Source organism: Stegodyphus dumicola, chromosome X1 (assembly GCF_044657685.1).
Source record: "Stegodyphus dumicola isolate Sdum_Otavi_A_Nest chromosome X1, ASM4465768v1".
Classification (NCBI taxonomy): Eukaryota; Metazoa; Arthropoda; class Arachnida; order Araneae; family Eresidae; genus Stegodyphus; species Stegodyphus dumicola.
The window spans coordinates 172,781,756-172,804,380 of NC_140780.1; the positions used below are offsets into that span (position 1 = coordinate 172,781,756).

A 22,625-nucleotide genomic window follows, 5' to 3' on the forward strand; every position below is an offset into this window, starting at 1 on the left:
AAGCAGCTGAACTATTTGCAGATGATTTCATCGAACTCAGTGAAACATTATATCCAGGACAAACTTACAACGCTGATGAAACTGGTTTTTTCTGGCAACATATAATAATAATACATTGGCAACCTCTACATAAGAGGCTCCAAATGATGTCAAAGATTCCAAAGCTAGGCTTAACAAATTTAGCATGCGTAAATGCTGCAGAAAAACACAAGTGTAAACGTTTCGTAATCGAAAAAAATACATGACCTTGGGCATTTAAAAGAGTAAAGATTTCCCTGTTATATATCATGCAAATAAAAGAGCACTGATGGCCCAAGCATTTGGTTTGATTAGGTTGAAAATCATTTCATACCCGAGGCTCTGCAAAATTTGAATTCGGTTGGTTTACCTGATGATGCAAAAATTGTCCTGATTGTAGATAACTGTTCGGCTTATATCTCACTTAAAGTTTTAATGAAAGGTAGTGTATCCATGTTATTCTTTCTACCAAACTGCATATCCATCATTCAGCCTATGGGTATCGGAATAGTATGTGTGCTGAAATGCAAATATAAAGTAGCATTTTTAAAAATCCATGTTAAATTTCTTGAATAATGGCATGACTATTAAAGAATTTTTGAAATATTTTAACATAAAATATGCTGTGTGGAAGATTGCAAGATCTTAGGAGGATGTGCCTTCAGATACTTTAAAAAATGCTTGGCATAATTTATGGCAGCTACCTTATTTTATGGTGAGGATGATGAAGATGATAGCCACCAATTTGAAGGCTTTTGGATATAGCAAACAAGTGAAAATTTCCATTTAATGGATTTTGTAAAAGAACGTGGAAAAGCGGTGATGAAGATGATACAAAAGAAGTTTTGAAATGTGATGACAATGTTCCAATCATCAATCAATTAACGGACGGTGAAATTTGTAATATGGTTCTAGATACAAAAAATACTGCTCCCAATAGTGAAGAAAGTGACAGAGAAGTTAATGAAAGTGAAAAATTGCCGATTGATAAGTTATTTGGAATTCTGAACACAACAACTACAGGACTCGAACAGTGGAACTTGTAACTGAACAAGAAATTATGTCTGTCTATAGAATTGAAGAGAAAGTATTAGATATTTTTTTTAGCATTAAGACAGATATTTTGTATTATTTAATGAAATATTTTTACATCTAAATGGCAAAACAAAAATGGAACTTAACAAAAGAGTATATACAAATGATAAATGAGTTTTTTCCTCACATTGATTACAATGATTATATTTTTGCAGTACTGGAAAGGGATAGTTATAGCGATTCTAACACAGACATATTTATTTATTTACATATATTTATTTGAAGTAAGTCTAAAATTAGCGCATGCTGTTTCTTTGTTAAAGAGATTTTTAATAACTTAAATTATTTTTATTAATGTGTAGTATTAAATAAAATCTGTGATTAGATATATCTGCCATATATAGTTAGTTGAGGTAACTCTAAAATTGGTTATTTTATAATTAAAAAAAATACAATTAATAAGTTTGTGATAAGTATGTGAGTGCTCCTCTCATAATGTACCAAAAATTAGAACAATTGGACAAATTTAATTTGTGTGAATTTTTTCTCAATGTTAGGCTTAGCAGCACAAAATGCCCATCCCCACAAAATAATGCATCTGGTTAGCGGGCCGTCCTGAAAGAATAGTTCAGTGACTGAGGTATGCTAGAGAATGACCACTGACACGCACATTTAATGTGTCTTGGGGGTGCATTATAACTTCATAGTAAGGAATAATTTTACAGACAGAGGAATGGTATCATTTGTTAGCAGCATCAATCTCTGCATAAAATTAGTATTTCTATTGTAACAGCTGATGTTCATAGGATGTTAAATTGCATCAGTACAAAGGGCTTTTTGAGAAATGTATTTTGTTTTGGTTTCTACGGCTTAATTTAGTTCAGCAGCTCTAGAATAAAAGGACAAAATACATCTGAACTATCTTGCTTACTGGGTTTGATTTCCACTGAACACATATGGGAGCATTTGGCCACTGGGATACACCATATAACTATACAACATGGATCAATTAGTAATTCAGACGCGTGCTAATTCAAGTAAGACATTCCTCATCTCAGGAGCTGCTGAGCAGCCTAATCAGCAGTATGCAAAACTAGTAGAAAGCATGAAGAGCTACTCGTGTTTCAAAATATTCTAAGATCTATAAATCGACATCAATCACTTTTAAAATGTAACTTTTAATATGTACAATATTTACAGATCATTGATCAAAATATGGTGGTTCTGTTGACAAACAAATCTATATGCTTTCATAATCGAAAATCGAAATCTTTTAAATAGGAACCGAAGTGTTCCTAATCAAATAGTGTGCGAACCATCAAACATCCATCTATCGAACTGCCGGTGGAGCGTCTATGGAAATTCAGAAGGCATGTCGCATCACATTAACACGCAACGCTAGCGCCATCTATCAATTAATCAAAATAATTTCCACACACTCCCCACCTGAACTCTGTCAAGAGTTCGAATTAATCTAACAACAATCAAATTTATATCAATAAGTATTTTAACATATAATTATAAAACAATTGATAAGTATATTAATGAATAGAAAATATATTCAAATTATAATCACTATACTAAATTCCAAAAAAAAAAAAAAAAAAAGGTAAGTTAATCATCAAATATAATTTGACACTCAGTAAATTTGAAATATTCTTAATCAAATCATATGAAACTAAATTATCAAAATAAACAATTGCATAAAACATATTCATATTATTAAACAATAAAAATGTTTTTAAAGTTCTAAAGGATATAATAATTGAACTGGTCGTTTTATTATTGTTCCATCAGCAGTTTTTAGTTCACAAGAATGAACATTGTTATCACGCCCACGGAAAACGTTTATCACTCTACCACAATTCCACAAAAGTTTGCACTTATTGTTGCCTTCAATTAATACAAGATCATCAACTTTTAGATCATCATAAACGTTACGATTTTTTAATTGATGAGCTGTCCGAAGATCCATCAAGTATTGTTTTTTCCATTTAGTCCACAATTGCCTAACCAATAAATCTTGATAAATCTTTCTTTTGGTCAGAGAGGACTTGGTAGAACCATCTTTAACAATGGAATTAAAGTTGATAGGTAATGTAGAATCTTTGTTTCCAAAAATAAAAAAATTGACTGGCTTCATAGGCAACGGTTCCTTGTGGTCATTGTACACATATGTCAAACGACGAGAATTCAAAACAGCTTCCACTTGTGCTAAAACTGTTGATAATTCTTCAAACGTTAGTAAAGCTTTACCGAGAATTTTTCGTAAGCACTCTTTCACTGATTTTACTAATCTCTCGTAGAAGCCTCCCCACCAAGCCCCTCGTTCTATTATAAACTTCCAACTGATTCTTTCATTCGACAGAAAATCTTGGAATTTCTCATTCGACAATAGTTTAGAGAAATGTTCTAGTTCCTTTTTTCCCTTTTTAAAAGTTTTCGCGTTGTCCGAATAAATTACTCGACAATTGCCTCTCCTAGATGTGAATCTTTCGAATGCCATCAAGAAAGAATCTGTCGAGAGTTTCGGTACAAGTTCCAGATGTATGGCTCTAGTGATAGCGCATGTAAATAATGTTACATAGGCTTTTTGACTTCCTTCGATGTTTTTTACGTAAATCGGTCCAGCAAAATCGATGCCAGACACGTAGAATGGTGGTGTCTCATTGATTCTGTCTTCTGGAAGTTGAGAAGTGGTCTGGTCAGCAGATTTCAATGAATATCTTTTACAAATAAGACACTTGCTTATTATTTTCTTGACAAATTGACGTCCTTTTGGGATCCAAAAGCAACTTCGAATTTCAGCTAAGGTCGTTGCTACTCCTCCATGCATCATATTAACATGTGGACTTTCTACTATCAAATTCGTTAGCCAGGAGTCTCTTGAAAGAATTGCTGGATGTTTTTCATCATGTGACAAACTAGAATGTTTTAATCTTCCACCTGCTCTCAGTATCCTGTTCTGGTCTAAAAATGGGTTAAAAAGATATAAGGATGATTTCTTTTCGACTTTATTCGCTTTCTTCCGAGACTCAATTTCTTTGGTATAAAAACGTTCTTGTTCAGATCGAATCCAATAATTTTTGGCATCTTCTATTTCTTCAGTCGTTAATGGACCTGTCACATGGTTTGTTTTCCTAATTTTACCGATGAATCTCTTTATCCAACCAGTTATTCTCAACAATTTCCTTAAATTACTATAATTTGAGATGTCTATAAGCCTTTCTTCAACTGCTGTGCACACAAATTCATAAATATCATTAATATTCTTGCGGTATTCTAATTCTTCTTCAATGACAGGTTTCTCTTCATTCTGTCGCAGCAACAATTCAGATGACATTCTAAGCCATTCTGGTCCTTGAAACCAGATAGGATTGTTTTTCAACTCGTGAAGTTTAGCTCCTCTCGAAGCCAAATCAGCGGGATTACATTTACCGGGGCAATAATGCCAATTTTCTGGGGATGTCAAATTTTGTATTTCCTGAATACGATTTTTAATGAAAAGCTTAAATTTCTTTGCACAGTCTTTTATCCAGAAAAGTGTGATTTTTGAATCAGTCCAGAAAAAACAAAAGTTGTAACTTCAAAACTTTAGTGATGCTAGTGCCTAATTTGGCTGACAAAAGAGCTCCTATTAGTTCCAACTTAGGTAAGGTGAGCAGTTTTAAAGGTGCTACTCTAGTCTTTGAAGCAACAAAAACCGTAAATATTTGTTCATTCCTAGGAATTATACGTAGATACGCTACTGTACCATACGCCTTTTTGCTCGTGTCAGAAAAACAGTGCAGTTCAATCCTTTCCACATCACTATTACTGATTGCAGAAAAATAATATCGTGGAATACCGATTTCGTCTAAATTAGAAACTTCTTTGCACCATGTTTTCCATACAGAACATAAATTTTCTGGTAGTTCATCATCCCAATCTAAAGCAAGTGTCCAAATTTGCTGCAATATGATTTTGACTCTAAGTACAAACAGTGATAATAGACCTACAGGATCAAAAATTCGTCTTATTGCTTGTAGGACAAAACGTTTAGTATTAACTTGTTTTGATAGAAATGTTATCAAATTTTTTACATCAAAGTAAATTATGTCACCTCGGTTGTCCCAGGCGACTCCTAACACTTTCAATGGAGGATTTTTAGCTTCCGAAACATGACTAGATTCCTCGGATTCAATACCTTCTTTAATTCATAATTCGCGCAGTTCTTGAGAATTGGTGTGCCATTTATGTAGAATCATACTAGCATCTCTAAAAATGTTGACGCATTTTAAACTGGTATTGAAAGCAAGTTCAACGTTTTGGTGTCCTCCAATGATGTCATCTACATAAATGTGATCATTTAGAAATTCGCAAGTGGCAGGGTAGGTTTTCTCATATTGTTTCAAATGGTGTTTAATGGTTGCAGCCAGTAAAAACGGACTGCTATTTATGCCAAATAACACACGTGTGAACCGATAAGTTATAAAATTTTGTGGATCATCGAATGGATTTTTAGTAAACAGAAAACGCGTTACATCTATGTCCTTCTCATCTACTTCTATCTCAAGAAAAGCCTGCTTTATGTCACTTGTAAATGCTACAGGATGAAGCCTGAAGGCTAACAGAAGTTCAAAAATGTCAGGATACAAATTTGGACCAATATGCAAGCAGTCATTTAACGAGATTTCACCAGGTCCATGTGAAGACACGTCGAATACGATACGTAGTTTACTAGTAGTTCGATCACTACGAACGATTTCTCTGTGAGGCAAATAAAATGTGATTTGAGATTCACTATCATCAGTGTCTGGAACTGGTTCAATGATGTTTTGTAGTAAATAATCTTGTAGAAATGTTTGATACGAATAAAAGAGTTCAGGGTTATTCTGAAATCGCTTTACAAGTTTCTCAAATCGTTTCAGCGCAATCGCTTTATTGTCATGTAACTCATATTTTCTATCAGACTTCCATGACAGCCTAACCTTGTAACGAGAATTTTTGTATAAAATTTCCGATTCGAATTTTTCCATTATAGTATTGTCTAATGGGTCGAATGATTCATTTTCAGGTTTTATACCTAAACTTTCAAGCTCCCAAAATTTCTTTACCTGATCAGATATTATATCTTCCTCAACTATGATATTAAAGGCTGTGGACGTGTGTGTTGTACCTTTAGTGTGACCTAGCAGAGACCAACCGAATGTTTCAGCAGCTACTAAATGTTTGTTTAAATGCTTAAGTTTCCCAGTTACTACATCATAATAATGATCAGCTCCTATTAAAAGAGAAATTTTTTCTTTGCAATCCCAAGAGTCTGCGAGTTGTAAACCTTCTAACTGTTTGCTGAAAATGTGTCTATCCAGATTAGGAGATGGTAAACCAGAACTTGAAATTTGTTCAGTCACGAGAGCTTCAATTTCGATTTTCAAATTCGGTGTTTTCTTGTTCTGTATTTTTTTTCTTAACAACGTCAAATGTTTTTCTAATGGATGATTTATTTCCAAACGTAAATACCGAAAGAGTCTCTGTTCGTATAATAGGAAGCTTCAATTTATCCGCGATTTCTTTTCTCAGGAAGGAATGCATACTACCCGAGTCCAGTAGAGCTCTAATTAAAACCGACTGCGTAGTTGTTCGAAGTGTTACGCAACACGTTTGAAGTGAAATAGTTTTAATTTTGCTGCGTGAGAATGCTGAAAGAACATGCGAATCTTCTATACCTTTATTTTTTTCATTTAGTTCTTTCTAAGCGCGAAAGCATATTGAACTGTTATGTCGACCTTTGCACTTGGAGCAGACGAGATCGCTTCAACAGTGCTTTATGGGGTGGTTTGATTTCAGGCAAAGGTAACATCTGGCATGTTTACGTAATAAATTTCTCTACTCATCAACTGTCAGTGATACACAGTCTTCAGTAACATGTTTGGATGTATTACAAAACAGACAGCAATTAGTAGTTTTGTTTTCTTTAACCGGCGCCAGCAGCTGCTGAGTGGAATGGACGATACTCCCCTTCCCTCCGTTCTCTTTATAAATACAGGAAGTGATTTCTGATTTATGAGTGGAGAGCAAAAGATGGCTTCTCTCGCGACTTTCCAATTCTAAACGAACAAACTGCAATAATTCGTCAACATTAAAAAAAGATGACGAATCCATTTTACGATTGAATTCTAAGGTTATACAAGACGGCAGAGTTTTCATTATGGCTGGAATCAACATACAACTGTATTTTTCTGGTGTGACTTCTAATGATTTCAAGCTACGTATTTGAGTTTCTATAGTGTCACAAAGTTTGCGAAGTTTTAAAGTGTCACTGGATTTGGTTACTGGGGTAAGATTCAGGAGTTTTTGCATGGGTTAATTTATAATTATATCTTTCCTGCCCAACCAGTTTTTAAGTATTTCGACAACTTCATCGTAATTTGGTTCCGAAATGCAAAAACCTTCTATCGCGTTTGCAGCATTGCTGCATAAGTACTATTTTAAATAATTAAATTTTTCGATCTTTGTTAAAGATTCATTATCATGGATTGCTACTTTAAAAGAGTTCCAAAAACTTGTCCACTGGGTACAATCTCCATAGAATTTACGGATGGTTAACTTTGGCAGACGCATACATTTATTGCTTTTGATTTTAGAATTAGTTTTGTTAAGAGAATTTTCATTATCCGAATTTGTTACTTTATTTAATTCTTTCAATTTTTTATTTGCTCTGAATTGCCATAACTGAATTTTCTCTTCGTATTCGATACAAGATAGAATTTCTGTTTCAAACTCTTCTGCCTCTGATTTCAAGTCACGCTCTATCTGAGCATCTAATTCACTCAGAGCTTTCGATTTCGTGATTAATTGGTCTAAACATTCTTCTAATGTATTTGTATCAAGTTCTTCTTTATTCAACTCGATTCAATTTTTTTTAGAATCTTAGACACGGTGGTCCTGATAACTTTTCTTTTCGATTTTAATTTAGCAACAGACTCTTCCGCCATAGTTACTCTACAAATTAGAAAATTTAGCCTTACCTTTTGCTGACTTCGCACACTTGCAACGTGCTAAATCCAATTCTTGATGGCCTAATGCACCAGTTGTTTCAAAATATTCTAAGATCTATAAATCGACATCAATCACTTTTAAAATGTAACTTTTAATATGTACAATATTTACAGATCATTGATCAATATATGGTGGTTCAGTTGACAAACAAATCTATATGCTTTCATAATCGAAATCTTTTAAATAGGAACCGAAGAGTTCCTAATCAAATAGTGTGCGAACCATCAAACATGCATTTATCAAACTGCCGGTGGAGCGTCTATGGAAATTCAGAAAGCACGTCACGTCGCGTTAACACGCAACGCTAGCGCCATCTATCAATTAATCAAAGTAATTTCCACAACTCGTAACTACACATTGTAATAAAATTTTCAGCACTAACAATGTCACACTAAACACTCAGTATTCTTCCCTTTTACGGGTCAAGTCAACCCAGATTTTTATTTTTTTTAATTTTATCTTTGCATCTTTTTACCTTATGTTTTCTACAGCTGGGTAAAACAAAACCATCAAACATAACATTCCTTAAGTAATGGAAAACGTGCACACTGAGAAGAACAATTTTAAGAATGAAAATCTTGCCAAGGTATTTTAAGCATCCTTAGCATAAATGATAATACAGTCAAAAGTCTTTAATCCGGACATCCATAATCTGGAATGATCTATAACCCGGACCTCAAAGCTACAAACTTTCTGCACATGGGTAAATGCATAATTCGTTTACGCATGCACATTTAATGTATAACGGACAGTATAAACTAAGCTAAAATTATCTAATTATCTATTTCAGTTAATGTTGCAGATTGCATTGTTCCTTAATCTTCGAATTGGATCCAGCTTATTATTTTTTGCAGACTGTTAAAGCAATTTTATAAAAGTAAGCTTGAACTTTCGATTATGTCAAAAAGAATTTCTGATTCTGGAGCCGCCAAAGGATCTACAAAGCAAAAGCATGTTTCGATGGCCATCAAACAAAAAGTGGAATTGCTGCAAAAAATGGATAAAGGCATATCCTTTGTTTCTCTAACCATTCCGAAATCTTTTTATCAATTTCACGCTGCGCTGCGGGGAGGGGGGAAATGTTGCGGTGCGCTATGAACTGGAAGTTGATCTGTCAGCACTATCCTTATCTTCAGGGCAGATGTTTTTATTTCATTCAGCTTATAATTCCTTACTAAATGTAGTATTTCATCTCGATGTACTATGTCATTGATATGATTTAAATCAAATTCCTCGTCATTAGAAATATCACAAATACACATCAAATAGTTTTCTGGTTGCAATTTTCTAATTTCGACTATGCGTAATGTATGTTTTACGGGTGCGCGCGTTGAAAGAAATGTTTAATAAAGTAAAAAAATAAATATTAAGCCTTTTTTTTTTTTTTTTTGTAAATTTTGATACCCTTTAGACCATAATTGCTTTTTATTTCATAAATTACGGTTTCATATTTTTAATTTTATAATTTCAGCATGCCATCTTACCAGATTTAAATTGATAATCTATAATCCGGAAAACCGATAATCGGGAATCGCCAAAATCCCGACAAGTCCGGATTAAAGACTTTTGACTGTAATAACAAAAAAGAAAATTATTAAGTTGATGAAAAGTATAAAGTAAGGAGGAATAAAAGATTTTTACCACTGTAGCAAAATTCAATTAAAGCCTTTAGTGCTTCGGGATCAGTGTCTTTCATATAAACATGACGCATATTTGCTTCTTGAAGACTGCTGGTAAACATGGCAGAAAAATAATCACTGGCAGATGACAAAACAAGACGATGGGCATTAATTTCAATATTTGATACAACAAGTGTAACATCACAAAGTTTCTGTTGCAAATATAGATCTCTCATTTTCTTCAAGCTTTCTCTAGCATGAATATAAGAGATATAAAATCTCTCATCATCATTTGAATCCATTCTACCATGCGTGCAAGCAATATGAAGTTTGCCATCATCATTTGAATCCATAATATGCTTTATTCCATTAACTCATTAAAGTACCTACATTAAGACATAAAAAATAAAATATTTTAGTTTCCTATTGACATAAAAGATATATAAAAGTAATTTTACCACAGAAATTATCAGGAGAAAATTAGATATATCATTTTTCCTCACGTATTCCTCCTCTAGCATTTTAGCACTAAGTTTTGAAAATTTTACAAATATTCATATATTTACTTTCTTTCTCTGTTGTAATAGATTTTTCCTCTGATGTCTAGTTTATTAGTAAATTGTATGCCCTTGATTATTTTTATTTGTATTCAGGACAATTTGTACTTGCATTTTTGTATTAGCATTTCATTCATTTTATTTTCCCTTGCATTTATTATTTGAACAGTATTTTGAGCAAATTCTTCATTAAACTACCCAGACGTAGCAGATGGTCTAACACAGAAATTTTCCAAACATGTGATTTCACCTTACTTCTGTTATATATAAAATTATAGCTCAGTACAGCCTTATCTACTGCTGATATGTTTAATCTTTTGAAATCTGGATCTTTCTTTTGCCCCTCTTTTTTCTTTTGTTCCTCCAATGCTGCTATTGGGAACTGCAGTCAAGACTCAAGATAAATGATCTGGAAACACCGAGCTCTATACTAACAAAATAACTGAACTAGATACATTACGCTCTGCATGGTTTAATAACCATGATATATTGTAATATTCATTGTATTCCTACTGAAATGTAGGTTTCTTTAAAAAAATAATATTGTGATAGTTACCAGTACTTTATCCATGACTACTTTTCATTTGTTATACTCTTACCTTAACCCAATTTTTTGGAAATTAAATTACTTGTATAATTTTCCTCTTGCAATTTTCAGATGAAAAAACTAGTTAAAAAAGGGTGAAAACATGAGGAAATATAGTAGTGGATGCATAATGGGTAAAAGAAGGATTTGCTAACTCATAAATAATATATTTATATAATTAAAAACAATACAGAATCAGTTAAAAGCAAATGAACATTCAAAAATAAACCATTCGATAAATGAATTTCATGTACACAAAGTTATGTAATATTTTTTCTCTTTCCCGCTACTATGAGAATCCATCATTTTCACCATCATAAGAAACAGTTATAATAATGCTGCAGCAGGATATATCATTTGGCGCATCCCAGTTTGTTAAACTTGGTTCTGACTATAGAAGAAAGAGTTTTATGTACATAATGTAATCACGTTTAATCATGCTATAAAAATATTTACCCTTTCCTTGAGAAAATGAATAGTAAAGGGGGGAAAAATTAATGCTGTTCCAGAATGAAAAAAAAAAGATTTTATTTAAGAAAAGTTCAAAAAGAATATCAGTGCAAATATATCTACTAGTCAATAAATATGGCAACAAAATAAGAATTGCAAAGTAGAAAGAGAAAGTAAAAATACATGCATGAAAAATATACCATACAGAAAAAATAATAAAAGAAAAAGTTAAGACATCTCAAGCTAATCAGATACATCTGATTTTAAATAAAAGTAGGAAACTGCTAAACTATTAAGAATTAAATAACTGAGTAAAACCACTCAAACACTCATATTACAGCCATCATTGAAATGTTCTACAAGTATTTTCAACTCTTTAGCATTTCATCTATTTTCACCTTTTATTTTAATATATTGCTATAATAACATTTTGATTTTAGCTTAAGATAATCCATTCTGACACAATAACAAAGACAAAATGTAAATCTCTTTCTGCAACACAGTACAGAAAACATGGTGGTACTTGTCTTCTCTAACAGCCTTGGCAAGAAGTGGATTTCTGCACAGGCAAGAAACAAATGATTACTGATCTGTGCATGGGCAAAAAACACACAATAACTACTTAACAGTTTCTTTTTTCCGTCATGTTATGACAAAAAATAAGCATATTTTTTATCAGCATTTTTAGGTGCGTTTCCGTTTCGCCGGCGCATATCTTGCCAACCAGACTTTATTGACGACAACATACAGCATACACATAACACATGTTAGTTCTAAGATTTTTTTTATTTAGAAGGCATAAACATTTTAATGTTTAAAATTTTGTAAAAGGCCAATAAATTTGTAAAAAGGCATTTAAATTTAAGAATTTACTATCCTTTCATGGTTCAACATCCTGATTTGCCGGTTCAAATCACGTGATCCCATCTCACGTAAACTATGCTACAAAAATCTAATCCCTCTCAGTAATTATCTACATTAATTTCAAGTTAAACCTTAATATGAAATACAAGTTTAAATGCAAGAATTATTTCAATTCATACAGAAGCTTACTCAGAAATTATGTAAAACAGCAGCGCTTTACTTCACTAGTGCATTCTCATTAGAATTTATGAATTTAACTCTTAACTTTACCTTTTCCACATTTTCGCCTTCGGGTGAGCGGTGTGATTGCATCCTAATTGACTTAATTACCGCGAATGGCCTTACTGCATAAAATTGAGCTATCTGGTAAAAATTCTATGCAATTGTATGATAATATTGAAAGAAACAATTAATATTATAAGAAATGGCTGCGACTTGTTTTGAAAATGAGGCGTAATAGGTTATCAGCGAGGATATTCCGTTTGGCATCAGTTGTACCATTATTGGCGACTCTATCTCTATCGAAAAGTACCCATTTTTTATGAAGAAATCCATTATACAAACCCAAATCAGCAGTCAGAACTATCACAAGTGTTGAATTTATTGATTTATGCTAATTTTTTTTTTCATCATAAAAAAGCACACTTTTCCTTAAAGTTGACTTTTTCGAACAAGTAAGTGAACTGGAAAGAACACTTTACACAAATAGATGTCAGAACTTAAAATGTTTATTGTTATTACACATCTGTTCGATTCCAAAGACTTATTATATCAAGAAAGAAGGATTATTAATATCAAGTTCACAAAAGTTCCAAATTTGCATTATATTATCTATACTTTCCATTTCTTTATCACTAGAGAAGTCAGACAACAAATTGTCATTACTTCCAGAATCATTTAGTGAAATTTCAGATTCACTATCTGAGTCAATATCAGAGTTATCTTCAGTTATCAGCTGCTCATTATCCTTCATTTCTTATTTTATTTTAGCTCCAAATTTAAAAGAAATAGTATTCGCAATAGCCGGAACACCGAGCTAGTGAAAAGAAATTTTACACCTTTACTTGCATAAAAGAATTCAGTAAAACCTAACCTTGAAACCAGTTGTTTAGCAATTCTAACTTTACTGGATTACTAGCGCCATCTGTTAGAAACATTGCACTCTAAACAAGCAAAAAATTTGGGCAAATCAGTGTATTAGACTAGTTGCCTGAGCGCTGCTCGAGAAAATAAAAAAAGTGCCATTTTTAAGTGCCCGAACGAAGTGGTTAACTATCTATGTGGCTTTTCATAATTGCACTTTGTAAATATAGTGGATTTTTATTGTAAAATACTCATTATGCTTACTCTTTTTACATTTCCATCAAAGGTAAAAGGCGCTATGGTTGATATTTGAGTCATTATTAGCAGCAACTGCTGAAATGCATCAAGACAGAGTCTGTAAGAAATGGATTTTCGAGTATGTTTATAAATGTTCCTTTTAGCAGATTGCTACCAAACTCTATTAAGTAAAATAATAAACAAAATTTTTTAGCATGTTTAGTAATAAATAGAAATTTCAGGCATGTTTATGTATGCTGCTATTTTAAATTAATTGCTCAAACAGCTGCATTAAATACGATAATTTATAAACATATATTAAAACAGTTCTGTTGAATTAGTTTATTACTTGAAATAAACTGCTGATTAAATTATATTACATATATATATTTATTACAGTATATTAAATACTGTAATAAATATAAATTTACATTACATTCCTTCTCTCTCTATAGACACACAATATTAAATAACTTGTGATGTATAGATACTGAATAAATTGCCAATTTGCTTTCACGGGTGCTTAAAACATTTGGCAACAATCACACTTTCTTAAGCTCGAATTGCTCCAATGCTGTTTTTTGTTGCTAACACCACAACAGAAGAAAAGTACTAAAAATATTTGCTTACAAACAGAAATATTTACAGATGATTAAGCTCATTAATAACACATAAATGACAGGATTTGTCAATGTTACATATTTTAACTATTAAACTTATAAATATACTGCGATTTGAATATTGAAATATGATCACCTACAACAAGTAACAAGCACAGTACATGAACTGACAGTTGATAGGCAGGAATAGATATTCTCTTTTCAAGCTATACAATCCTATTCATTAGTTGTGATATTTACTTATTCTTCTACTTTAGCCAACGTCTGTCTCTGACAAGTCAGTCATTTAGCACTGCGCCATCCAGTATAGCTGTCCCCATCCTTCCATTGCATCTTCTTAGGATTTCTACCTGCAGAGCGTTGAAGGTACAGAGATGATTAGCATTTCCTTCTCCTGAGTTAAATAGGGAGGCATGTGAGCGAGATGACTAAGCAGACTGGGGTTAATCTTCGGATTATGGTAACTTGGCGATTTTTTGGCAAAAATTTAGCAACCAACCCTCCTACAGCAACCTGCTAGTTTTTTTTTTTTCTTTTTGGATGCCATTTTGTTTTCACGAAGTAAAGGCTTTTTTTTTTTTTTTTTTAAATTTTTACTCAACATTTTTTTTCCAACAATCTGCTAGCCGAATTACGCTTATGCTAGAACTTTTATGGAACAAATGTGCTTAATCATGACGAAGATTAGGTGCGAAATTGGGAGAAAGTGCAGAATCGCCCACTGCCTGCCGCGTTTTTAAGAATTGCACATACCCGGTATCCATGTATACATTGACCTATTTTCACTTAAAAAACATTCCAGAATTGCACAAAAATGGCATTGCGCACACTCTTGACTTAATCCATATACACTGCTAAAGTCCTAGCTAGTAACCTTTATCACCTTACCAAAATGTCGCCATACTACCTGTTACCATATTCCAAAGATTAGCCCAGACTGGCTCTGATGGTAGTCACGGGTTATGGTCAATCTAAAGATGGTCACAGTGATGCCTCAGGGCAGTTTGTTGAGGATGGATTCTGTTACAATCAAAAGTCGTTAATTCGGACACCCATAATCCGGACCTCAAAGCTAAAAACTTTCTGCGCGTGCGCCGCATTGACACATGCACATAGGCGTTTACACGTTCGCATAAGACCTTTACGTGTGCGCAAGCGCAGAATACGTTTTCGCGTGCGCATTTAATGTATAACAGACGATATATAAGCTAAAATTATCTAATTATCTATTTCAGTTAATGTTGATGATTGCGTTGTTCCTTAATCTTCGAATTGGATCCGGCCTATTATTTTTTGCAGACTGTAAGAGCAATTTTATAAAAGTAAACTTGAACTTTCGATTATGTCAAATAGAATTTCCGATGCTGGAGCTCCCAAAGGATCTACAAAACGAAAGTACGTTTCGATGTCCATAAAACAAAAAGTGGAATTGCTGTAAAAAATGGATATAGACATGAAGAAGGTGACAGAGAGGTTGGTGAAAACGAAAAAATTTCTTTTGACAAGTTAGTCGGTATTCTCGGTACAGCAATTATGGGACTTGAACAGCGGAACTTTGTAACTGAACAAGAAATTATGTCTGTTTATAGAATTAAAGAGAAAGTATTATCACATAAAACGAAGCAACTTAAACAACTTACATTGAAAGAAATGTTTAATAAAGTAAACAAATAAATATTAAGCTTTTTTTTTTTAATTTTGATATCCTTTAGATCATAATTGTTCTTTATTTCATAAATTACAGTTTCATATTTTTAATTTTATAATTTCTGCATGCCATCTTACGAGATTTAAACTGATGATCTATAATCCGGAAAAATCGATAATCCGGAATCGCCAAAGTCCCGACGAGTCCGGATTAACGACTTTTGACTGTATTATCATTTCCCATCTTTTACCAACAGCAGCTGTCCTCCCTGGTCTTCTTCACCATCAGTGTAATTTTCCTGCATATGGTTCTGTATATTAAGGAGAGCAGTGGCCGATAGAGCTTCCTTTGCGAAACTGTCCACCTGTTCATTTCCTGTGATGTTGCAGTACCCCGGGACACAATGTACATGAATAGCTTGTGATATTTACAGTGTCACTCCATTATAATTTAGGAACATAATTATTTAATAATCAGATTTAAATTTTTGAGAGAAGTGAAGTTTGTAGCATAAAGAAATTAAGCTTCAATTCTAAATTTAAATATTACTTTATTTCAATCACAGTTCTAGTTATATTCTAGTAATATACAAGTAACAGCATTTCATGTTAAACATTTAACAAAAAAAAAAATAAATAAATAAATAAATAAAAGTACAACTCTGATATACGCCCTAATTTCACCAAATGTGGCGATATGTATTTTGCGCTGGTTTTTGGCGCGATTGCATATTGAATGACAACCCTGTCGATGCTGAAAAATCTTTCACTGGAGTTCGTTGGTTCACGTCATGCTTTGTGTCTGAGAAGCTAAAATGGTGGATGTTGTTGAATTGAAGTTCTGCAAAAGGAAATATTGTCGCGGCCATCCTGTTGAGGGGCAGTGGGTATTTGGAGGTGTGGAAAGAGGTTCTGGGAGATTATTTTTAGTGGCTGTGCATGATAGAAGTAGAGATTTGTGATTATTTGTTATTTTAATTATTTGTGAACCATAGTATTAATTTTCTGGATAGTGTGTTTGGCTGTCATATAAATACGATAGTGATTACGTGGCGGCATGTTAAAGGCTGCATGAAATTGGTATTTCTGCTGTTCGAAAAAGCATTGATACATGGTAAGTGCATTTTATTTTATTCTTGTTCTTATTTTGTAGAATGTTATGTTCATTGTTTTTTTAGTATGAATTTCTGTCGTTATTGTTGTTTTTTTAATTGTGTGAAATTTATTTTAGTCATTTTGTTGATTAGTGCGTACCGTCTAAATTGTGCAATTCATAGATGTTTTTTAAAGTTGAAACCAGAACGCTGTATACATGGTATACTTTTAAATTTATTGTTGTTATGTTAATTTATTAAAGTGAGGTGTGCGTAGTTCGTAGATTCGTTTGTTGCCTAGATTGTGCCATTCGTAGATATTTTTTTAAGTTAAAACATATCGCTGTGTACATGGACTCTTGTCAAATAATTTTGGTTAGAAACTTTACGGTTTTGCTATCTAAATTTTTTGTTTTTGTTTCGTATTTTTAGCTTAAATTGTGTGTTCAAAACGTGGTTTTTGCATTCGCAAAAAACGTGTTTTTGGAGACATTTTAGGCCTAAAGTTCGAAATGTAGACAAAAAATTTAGATACCAATATGACAGCGTGGAGTTTCTTGCCAAAAATGTTTGGCAAGAAATTTGGCGACTTGAGGGCGCATATCAGAGTAGTTCCAAAATAAATAAATAAATAAAACAATTTATAGATTTATAATGATGCCTGCAAAATACATAATTTATCAGAAATTCCCAGATAATTCTTGCACATTGAAAATGCTTTAACTAATGCTAAATTTTTGCAGATTCCAAATGAAGCAAATATTTGCTTTATGATAACTTGGTGACTATTTCATGATCAACCCTAAAATACAAATCCACATTCTGTAATGGAATTTTTTATTCAGCTGATTTGGATCATAAGGTAAGCTATGCAAAAATTTTTTATTTGCATTTCAAAAGGCCATAGGCTACAAAATCTGAGACAGTCCCTGAAACATCAAATATATTGCCATTTTCAATTAATACTGATCATTTAATTTATCAAAATATACAGTATTACATAATACAGTACAAAATATACTACATTATACACAACCTAAATTACAATCTCAAAATTTCCTGTGTTACACATTTATCAATTAGTTTGTCACTCATTTCACATGCGGGTTAATATTAAGCAAGGGCACTAAACTAATACCTACAATATTAGTAAACTAGAAATGAACAATTAAAATTACTTCAGGTTTAAAATAACAATCAAAACTAATTTTCACGATACACTCTAAATAAGGAATAACAGATGCATAATTGGAATATATCAATTCAACTTCTTGATATATTTCATTTCCTGCAACATTATGACATTTAATGTCCCTTAAGCTCACATATTCAGCATCTGTTTTGGCACAAGTACAGTAATTTTGGGTAGATAAGCCGCGGCTTATACGTGTTTAAAAGTTGAAAATTTAGGCCGGCGGCGTATCTGAGGGAATTTTATTTTTCCTCTGCCCTGAAAACTTTGCTAGTTCACATCGCAAGTTACGCACAAGCGAAACGGTAAGAATTCGCTGCAATATTCTAAACTCAGATTGCGCTAAGTGCAATAAGTTCAAACTCGGCTAATTAAATTAGGTGGCACTTTCTGTAAAGACACAATAATGATACATGTACTTTCTGCTAAACTCCATGATTTTGCCCGTGTTTTCCTATGACTTTTTGTTTTAATGGAAACAGCTACGTTTACTTTACAAGTGCTGTGTTCATTCTTACACGTTTTGACTTCTTTGTAGCTGGCTTCTTGCTAACCTTATTATTCACGCTTTTAAATATTATTATTATTACAAATAGTTCTCGAAGAAAACGTTATACAGCTGCTTTTAAGTTTTTGGCAGTGAAGAAAGTGATTGAAATTAGAAATCGTGCTGCGGATACAGAATTTCAAGTTGACGAGCGGTGGAAGTCCGAATAAGAAGAATTAGACAAAATGCCTAAGAATAAACAATGAGCATTAAAACTTTTGTTGAAGGACCTAATTGATGTTTCAGGTTCATGAAGCAAATGAAATTATCTGTCAGGACCAAAACAACAGTTGGACAAAAGCTTCCCTTGGACTAGCTTTGGGGAAAAAAAAATAACTTTTTTTGGAGTACACATATAAGAAAATTAAAAAACAAAATTTGAAAAGAGGGCAAATAATTAATGTGGACACGAAGTGCCCATTACTTTTGACTGTCATCCTTAGAGCAAAAATGCTTATTCAATAGGTGAAAAAACTATTTCAGGGTTAAGAACCGGGAATGAAAACGCTTCTTTTACTTGTGTTTTGGGTTGTGGCACTAATGGAGAGAAGTTAATCCCTTTGATAATTTTCAAAAGAGAATTTATTTAATTCGCAAAAGAGACTTCCCTAAACAAGTATTGGTTGATCTTTACATTACGGTAACTGGTAGTTTGGCGACATTTTGGAGGCGATAAAGGTTACTACCTGGGACTTTGGTAATAATGTGAGCAGTACTGAGTTCCGATTACGCATTATTTTGTGTGGGGGAAATGCGAGATCATGGGATATGTCATGTGATATTAATGGACGAATTACGGTTCTTTAATCGGAAAAGGGGGGAAATCGGGAAAAAATCTGGAAATTTTGTATTTGGCTTTATTCTGTGTTGTGTGAAATAGTGTTTGTGAATTTTTGGATCCCATGGCCGTAAGTAAAGTGAATTCGAAATGGGTATTTAGTGGTATTGAAAAGGATAGTAAGAAATGTTTTTTAAGGTTGTGTGAGAGAGAAATAAACATGTTTTATTATGTTATTTATTTTACCTGGTATCTTGCTTTGAAAGATAAGTATGATTTTAAAGATTCTGAAAGAGAATGAAGAAAAGTGTATCCGCCACGTAATGAAGATTCTGAAGGAGATTAGGTAAGTTAGTATTTTTAATTATTTTTATGCATTGTTGGAAATGTAAGGTGGAAAGGAATTTGGTATTATTGGGAAAATTGTTATTAGCAATGATTTAGTTTAAAGTAATTAGGATTGTAAGGTAATTTTTATTAATTGAATGTATGTGCTCATGTATATTTTAAGTGGTGTTTTTGAATTTAATTATATTTTAATGAAATGATAGTTATTTTGTGAATTTTATACTTGTAGGAATTTGGTGTATGTTTAAGTTGAAATAAATGTGCATGGAAATAATTTAAATATTTGATAATAAATATTTGTAATGCTTCATGTATGAATTCGTTGGCGACGTGTATAATGTAATAGATGATTTAGAGGTAAAAGTTTTTGGATATTTTATTTATTTTATATGTGGAAATGTTCATATTTGTAAAGGGTAAATACTTTTTCGCGATCATGTAATTTCATATATGTTCTTTTTACCGGGTTTAAAGATTGAGAAAATTGTCATGTATTTTCGTGAAATTTTTTTAATTTATGAGATAAAAGCAGTGTACATGGATATAGTGAAGAGTGTGCGCAATGCCATTTTTGTGCAATTCTGGGATGTTTTTTTAAGTAAAAATAAGTCGACGTGTACATGGTTCAGTGATATTTTAATGAAATGATAGTTATTTTGTGAATTTTATGCTTGTAGGAATTTGGTTTACGTTTAAGTTGAAATAAACGTGCATGGAAATAATTTAAATATTTGATACTAAATATTTGTAATGCTTCATGTATGAATTCGTTGGCGACGTGTATAATGTAATAGATGATTTAGAGGTAAAAGTTTTTGGATATTTTATATGTGGAAATGTTTATATTTGTAAAGGGTAAATACTTTTTCGCGATCAGGTAATTTCATATATGTTCTTTTTACCGGGTTTAAAGATTGAGAAAATTGTCATGTATTTTCATGAAATTTTTCGAATTTATGAGAAAAAAGCAGTGTACATGGATATAGTGAAGAGTGTGCGCAATGCCATTTTTGTGCAATTCTGGGATGTTTTTTTAAGTAAAAATAAGTCGGCGTGTACATGGTTTATGTGTATGTGTTATTTTGAAAAACGCGTAAGGTGTATGGTATTGTGCACTTTTTCTGAATTTTGCAGTGAATATTTGTCATGATTAAGCAGTTTTGTTTGATAAAATTTCTAGCATAAGTGTAATTCGGCTAGTAGATTGTTGGAAGAAGTGTTCAGTAGATAAGAAGAAAAGAAACATGTCTTTACTTCGTGAAGACAAAATGGCGGCGGGGAAAAAAAAATAGAGGGTTGCTGTAGGGGAGTTGGTTGCCAAATTTTCGCCAAGTTACCGTAATGTAAAGATCAACCCAAGTATTATTTGCTCCAACAAAAAGGACGGATGTGCGAAGAAGTGATGTTTGGCTGAGAGAAATTTGTCATAAAAGGAAAGGTGTTTTTTTATAACCCCGAGGACTCATCGTTCTCGATTTAATGCAATCCCATTTAGTGGATACGGCAAGATCTAAAGCAAAAAATACTTAGCACCAATGTCTCAGTGATACCAGGTGGGCTTACAAAAATTTTACAGCCGCTGGATCTCACTATCAATAGAATTTTCAAGCATGAACTACAAAAGCAGTGGGAGGAATGGATGCAAAGTGGACTTCATGAAATTCAGGACGAATGAGAAAAGCTTCGTATGAGGAGGTTGCCTTATGGGTGTATAACGCATGGCAATCAATCTGAGCTGATACTACTGGCTTTCATTAAATCGAAAAAGAAAATGAAAGTGAAGTTAGTGACATTGTAAGAAGTGATTTAGAATAGAATGATGAAACTGACCTTAGTGGTCATTTGTTAAACTTACTTAATTCTGACATTAATGATTTTGAAGGTTTTGTATAAATAAATGTAGTTTAATTTAAATACTGATTTCTGTTTGATTATCTAATTTACGTATTCCTCTTCATAATATGGTAATTTATGGTGATAAACCATAATCCAAAGATTAACCAATTACTCTTTATTTAAAGATATCTAATGTAATATTTACAAAGACTAGTGTGAAATCAAACAGAATTAAAATTACGATAATATTAATAATGTTCAAAACGAAATATTGTTTCATGTTCAGAAATATGGTTTTTTTCAATAAGTAAAAAGCTTCATATAAGACAAAAATTAATTAGCTATTAAATTATTTTTATACTTTTTCTCGAAGATGCGTTACTAGTACACCACATATAAAGAGAAAAACCTTTGTGAAAAACGGTACTTACTTTGACAATCTGTGAAGAATACGGGATAATAAACTGCAACATACATCAATCCTGCAAACAAAGTTAGAAAGCGGAATTTCTCATATATAAATAAGCAGATTACTTGCGGTGCATCAGAGTGCTACACTTTTCTCCCATTTGGCAAAGATTCTAGCAACAGTTGGAATAAAAAGTATGGTCGAATTACAGATCAAGCCAATTTTAGGAAGATTCCTGACTTTGCCTCATTAGAAATTAACTCAAACTGAGGAAAAGCGTATTAAAAGTTTTGAATTACAAAAGAAAAAAAATTGTGGGGATTTATTTAGTTTGACTAACAGTTAATTTTTAGTTAAAACAACTTCTCTTTCAGTCTTGTTTTCTCCCACGCTTTCCTTCCAGAATACTAAAGTTTTCAAATGAGTTCCAAGTTCCCCTTCTGCCGGTATTATCAAGCAAAATGCTTGATTTGTTCCGGGTGTCATCAGGTGATTGCACCAAGGAGGGCGCATAAGGTGGACTGATACTTTGATACAGAAGTATTTATACAGGGGGTCTACTGCTTTTGCAGTACTTCCCTGTAAACCTGAAGTAAATCCACAATGGGCATGGTGATGAGAGAAACCTGAAGAAGTCCCATGGAGGGAGCTGTGAGTGAGAAAA

General features: G+C 32.7%; 1 protein-coding gene across 2 annotated transcripts in view; it reads right to left on the reverse strand.

Annotated features, from left to right (window-relative positions):
• LOC118200991 (kelch-like protein 5) overlaps nt 1-22,115 on the reverse strand; it is a 139,688-nt gene extending 117,573 nt beyond the window's left edge. For both annotated transcript variants that reach the window (XM_035372991.2, XM_085808297.1), the window contains exons 1-2: nt 21,984-22,115; nt 9,736-10,099 (exon numbers count right to left, since the gene is read on the reverse strand). In XM_035372991.2, coding sequence (XP_035228882.1) covers nt 9,736-10,066 — 331 coding nt within the window. In that variant the 5' untranslated portion in view covers nt 10,067-10,099; nt 21,984-22,115. The remainder of the gene's footprint in view (nt 1-9,735; nt 10,100-21,983) is intronic.
• Nucleotides 22,116-22,625: the final 510 nt, after the last annotated feature.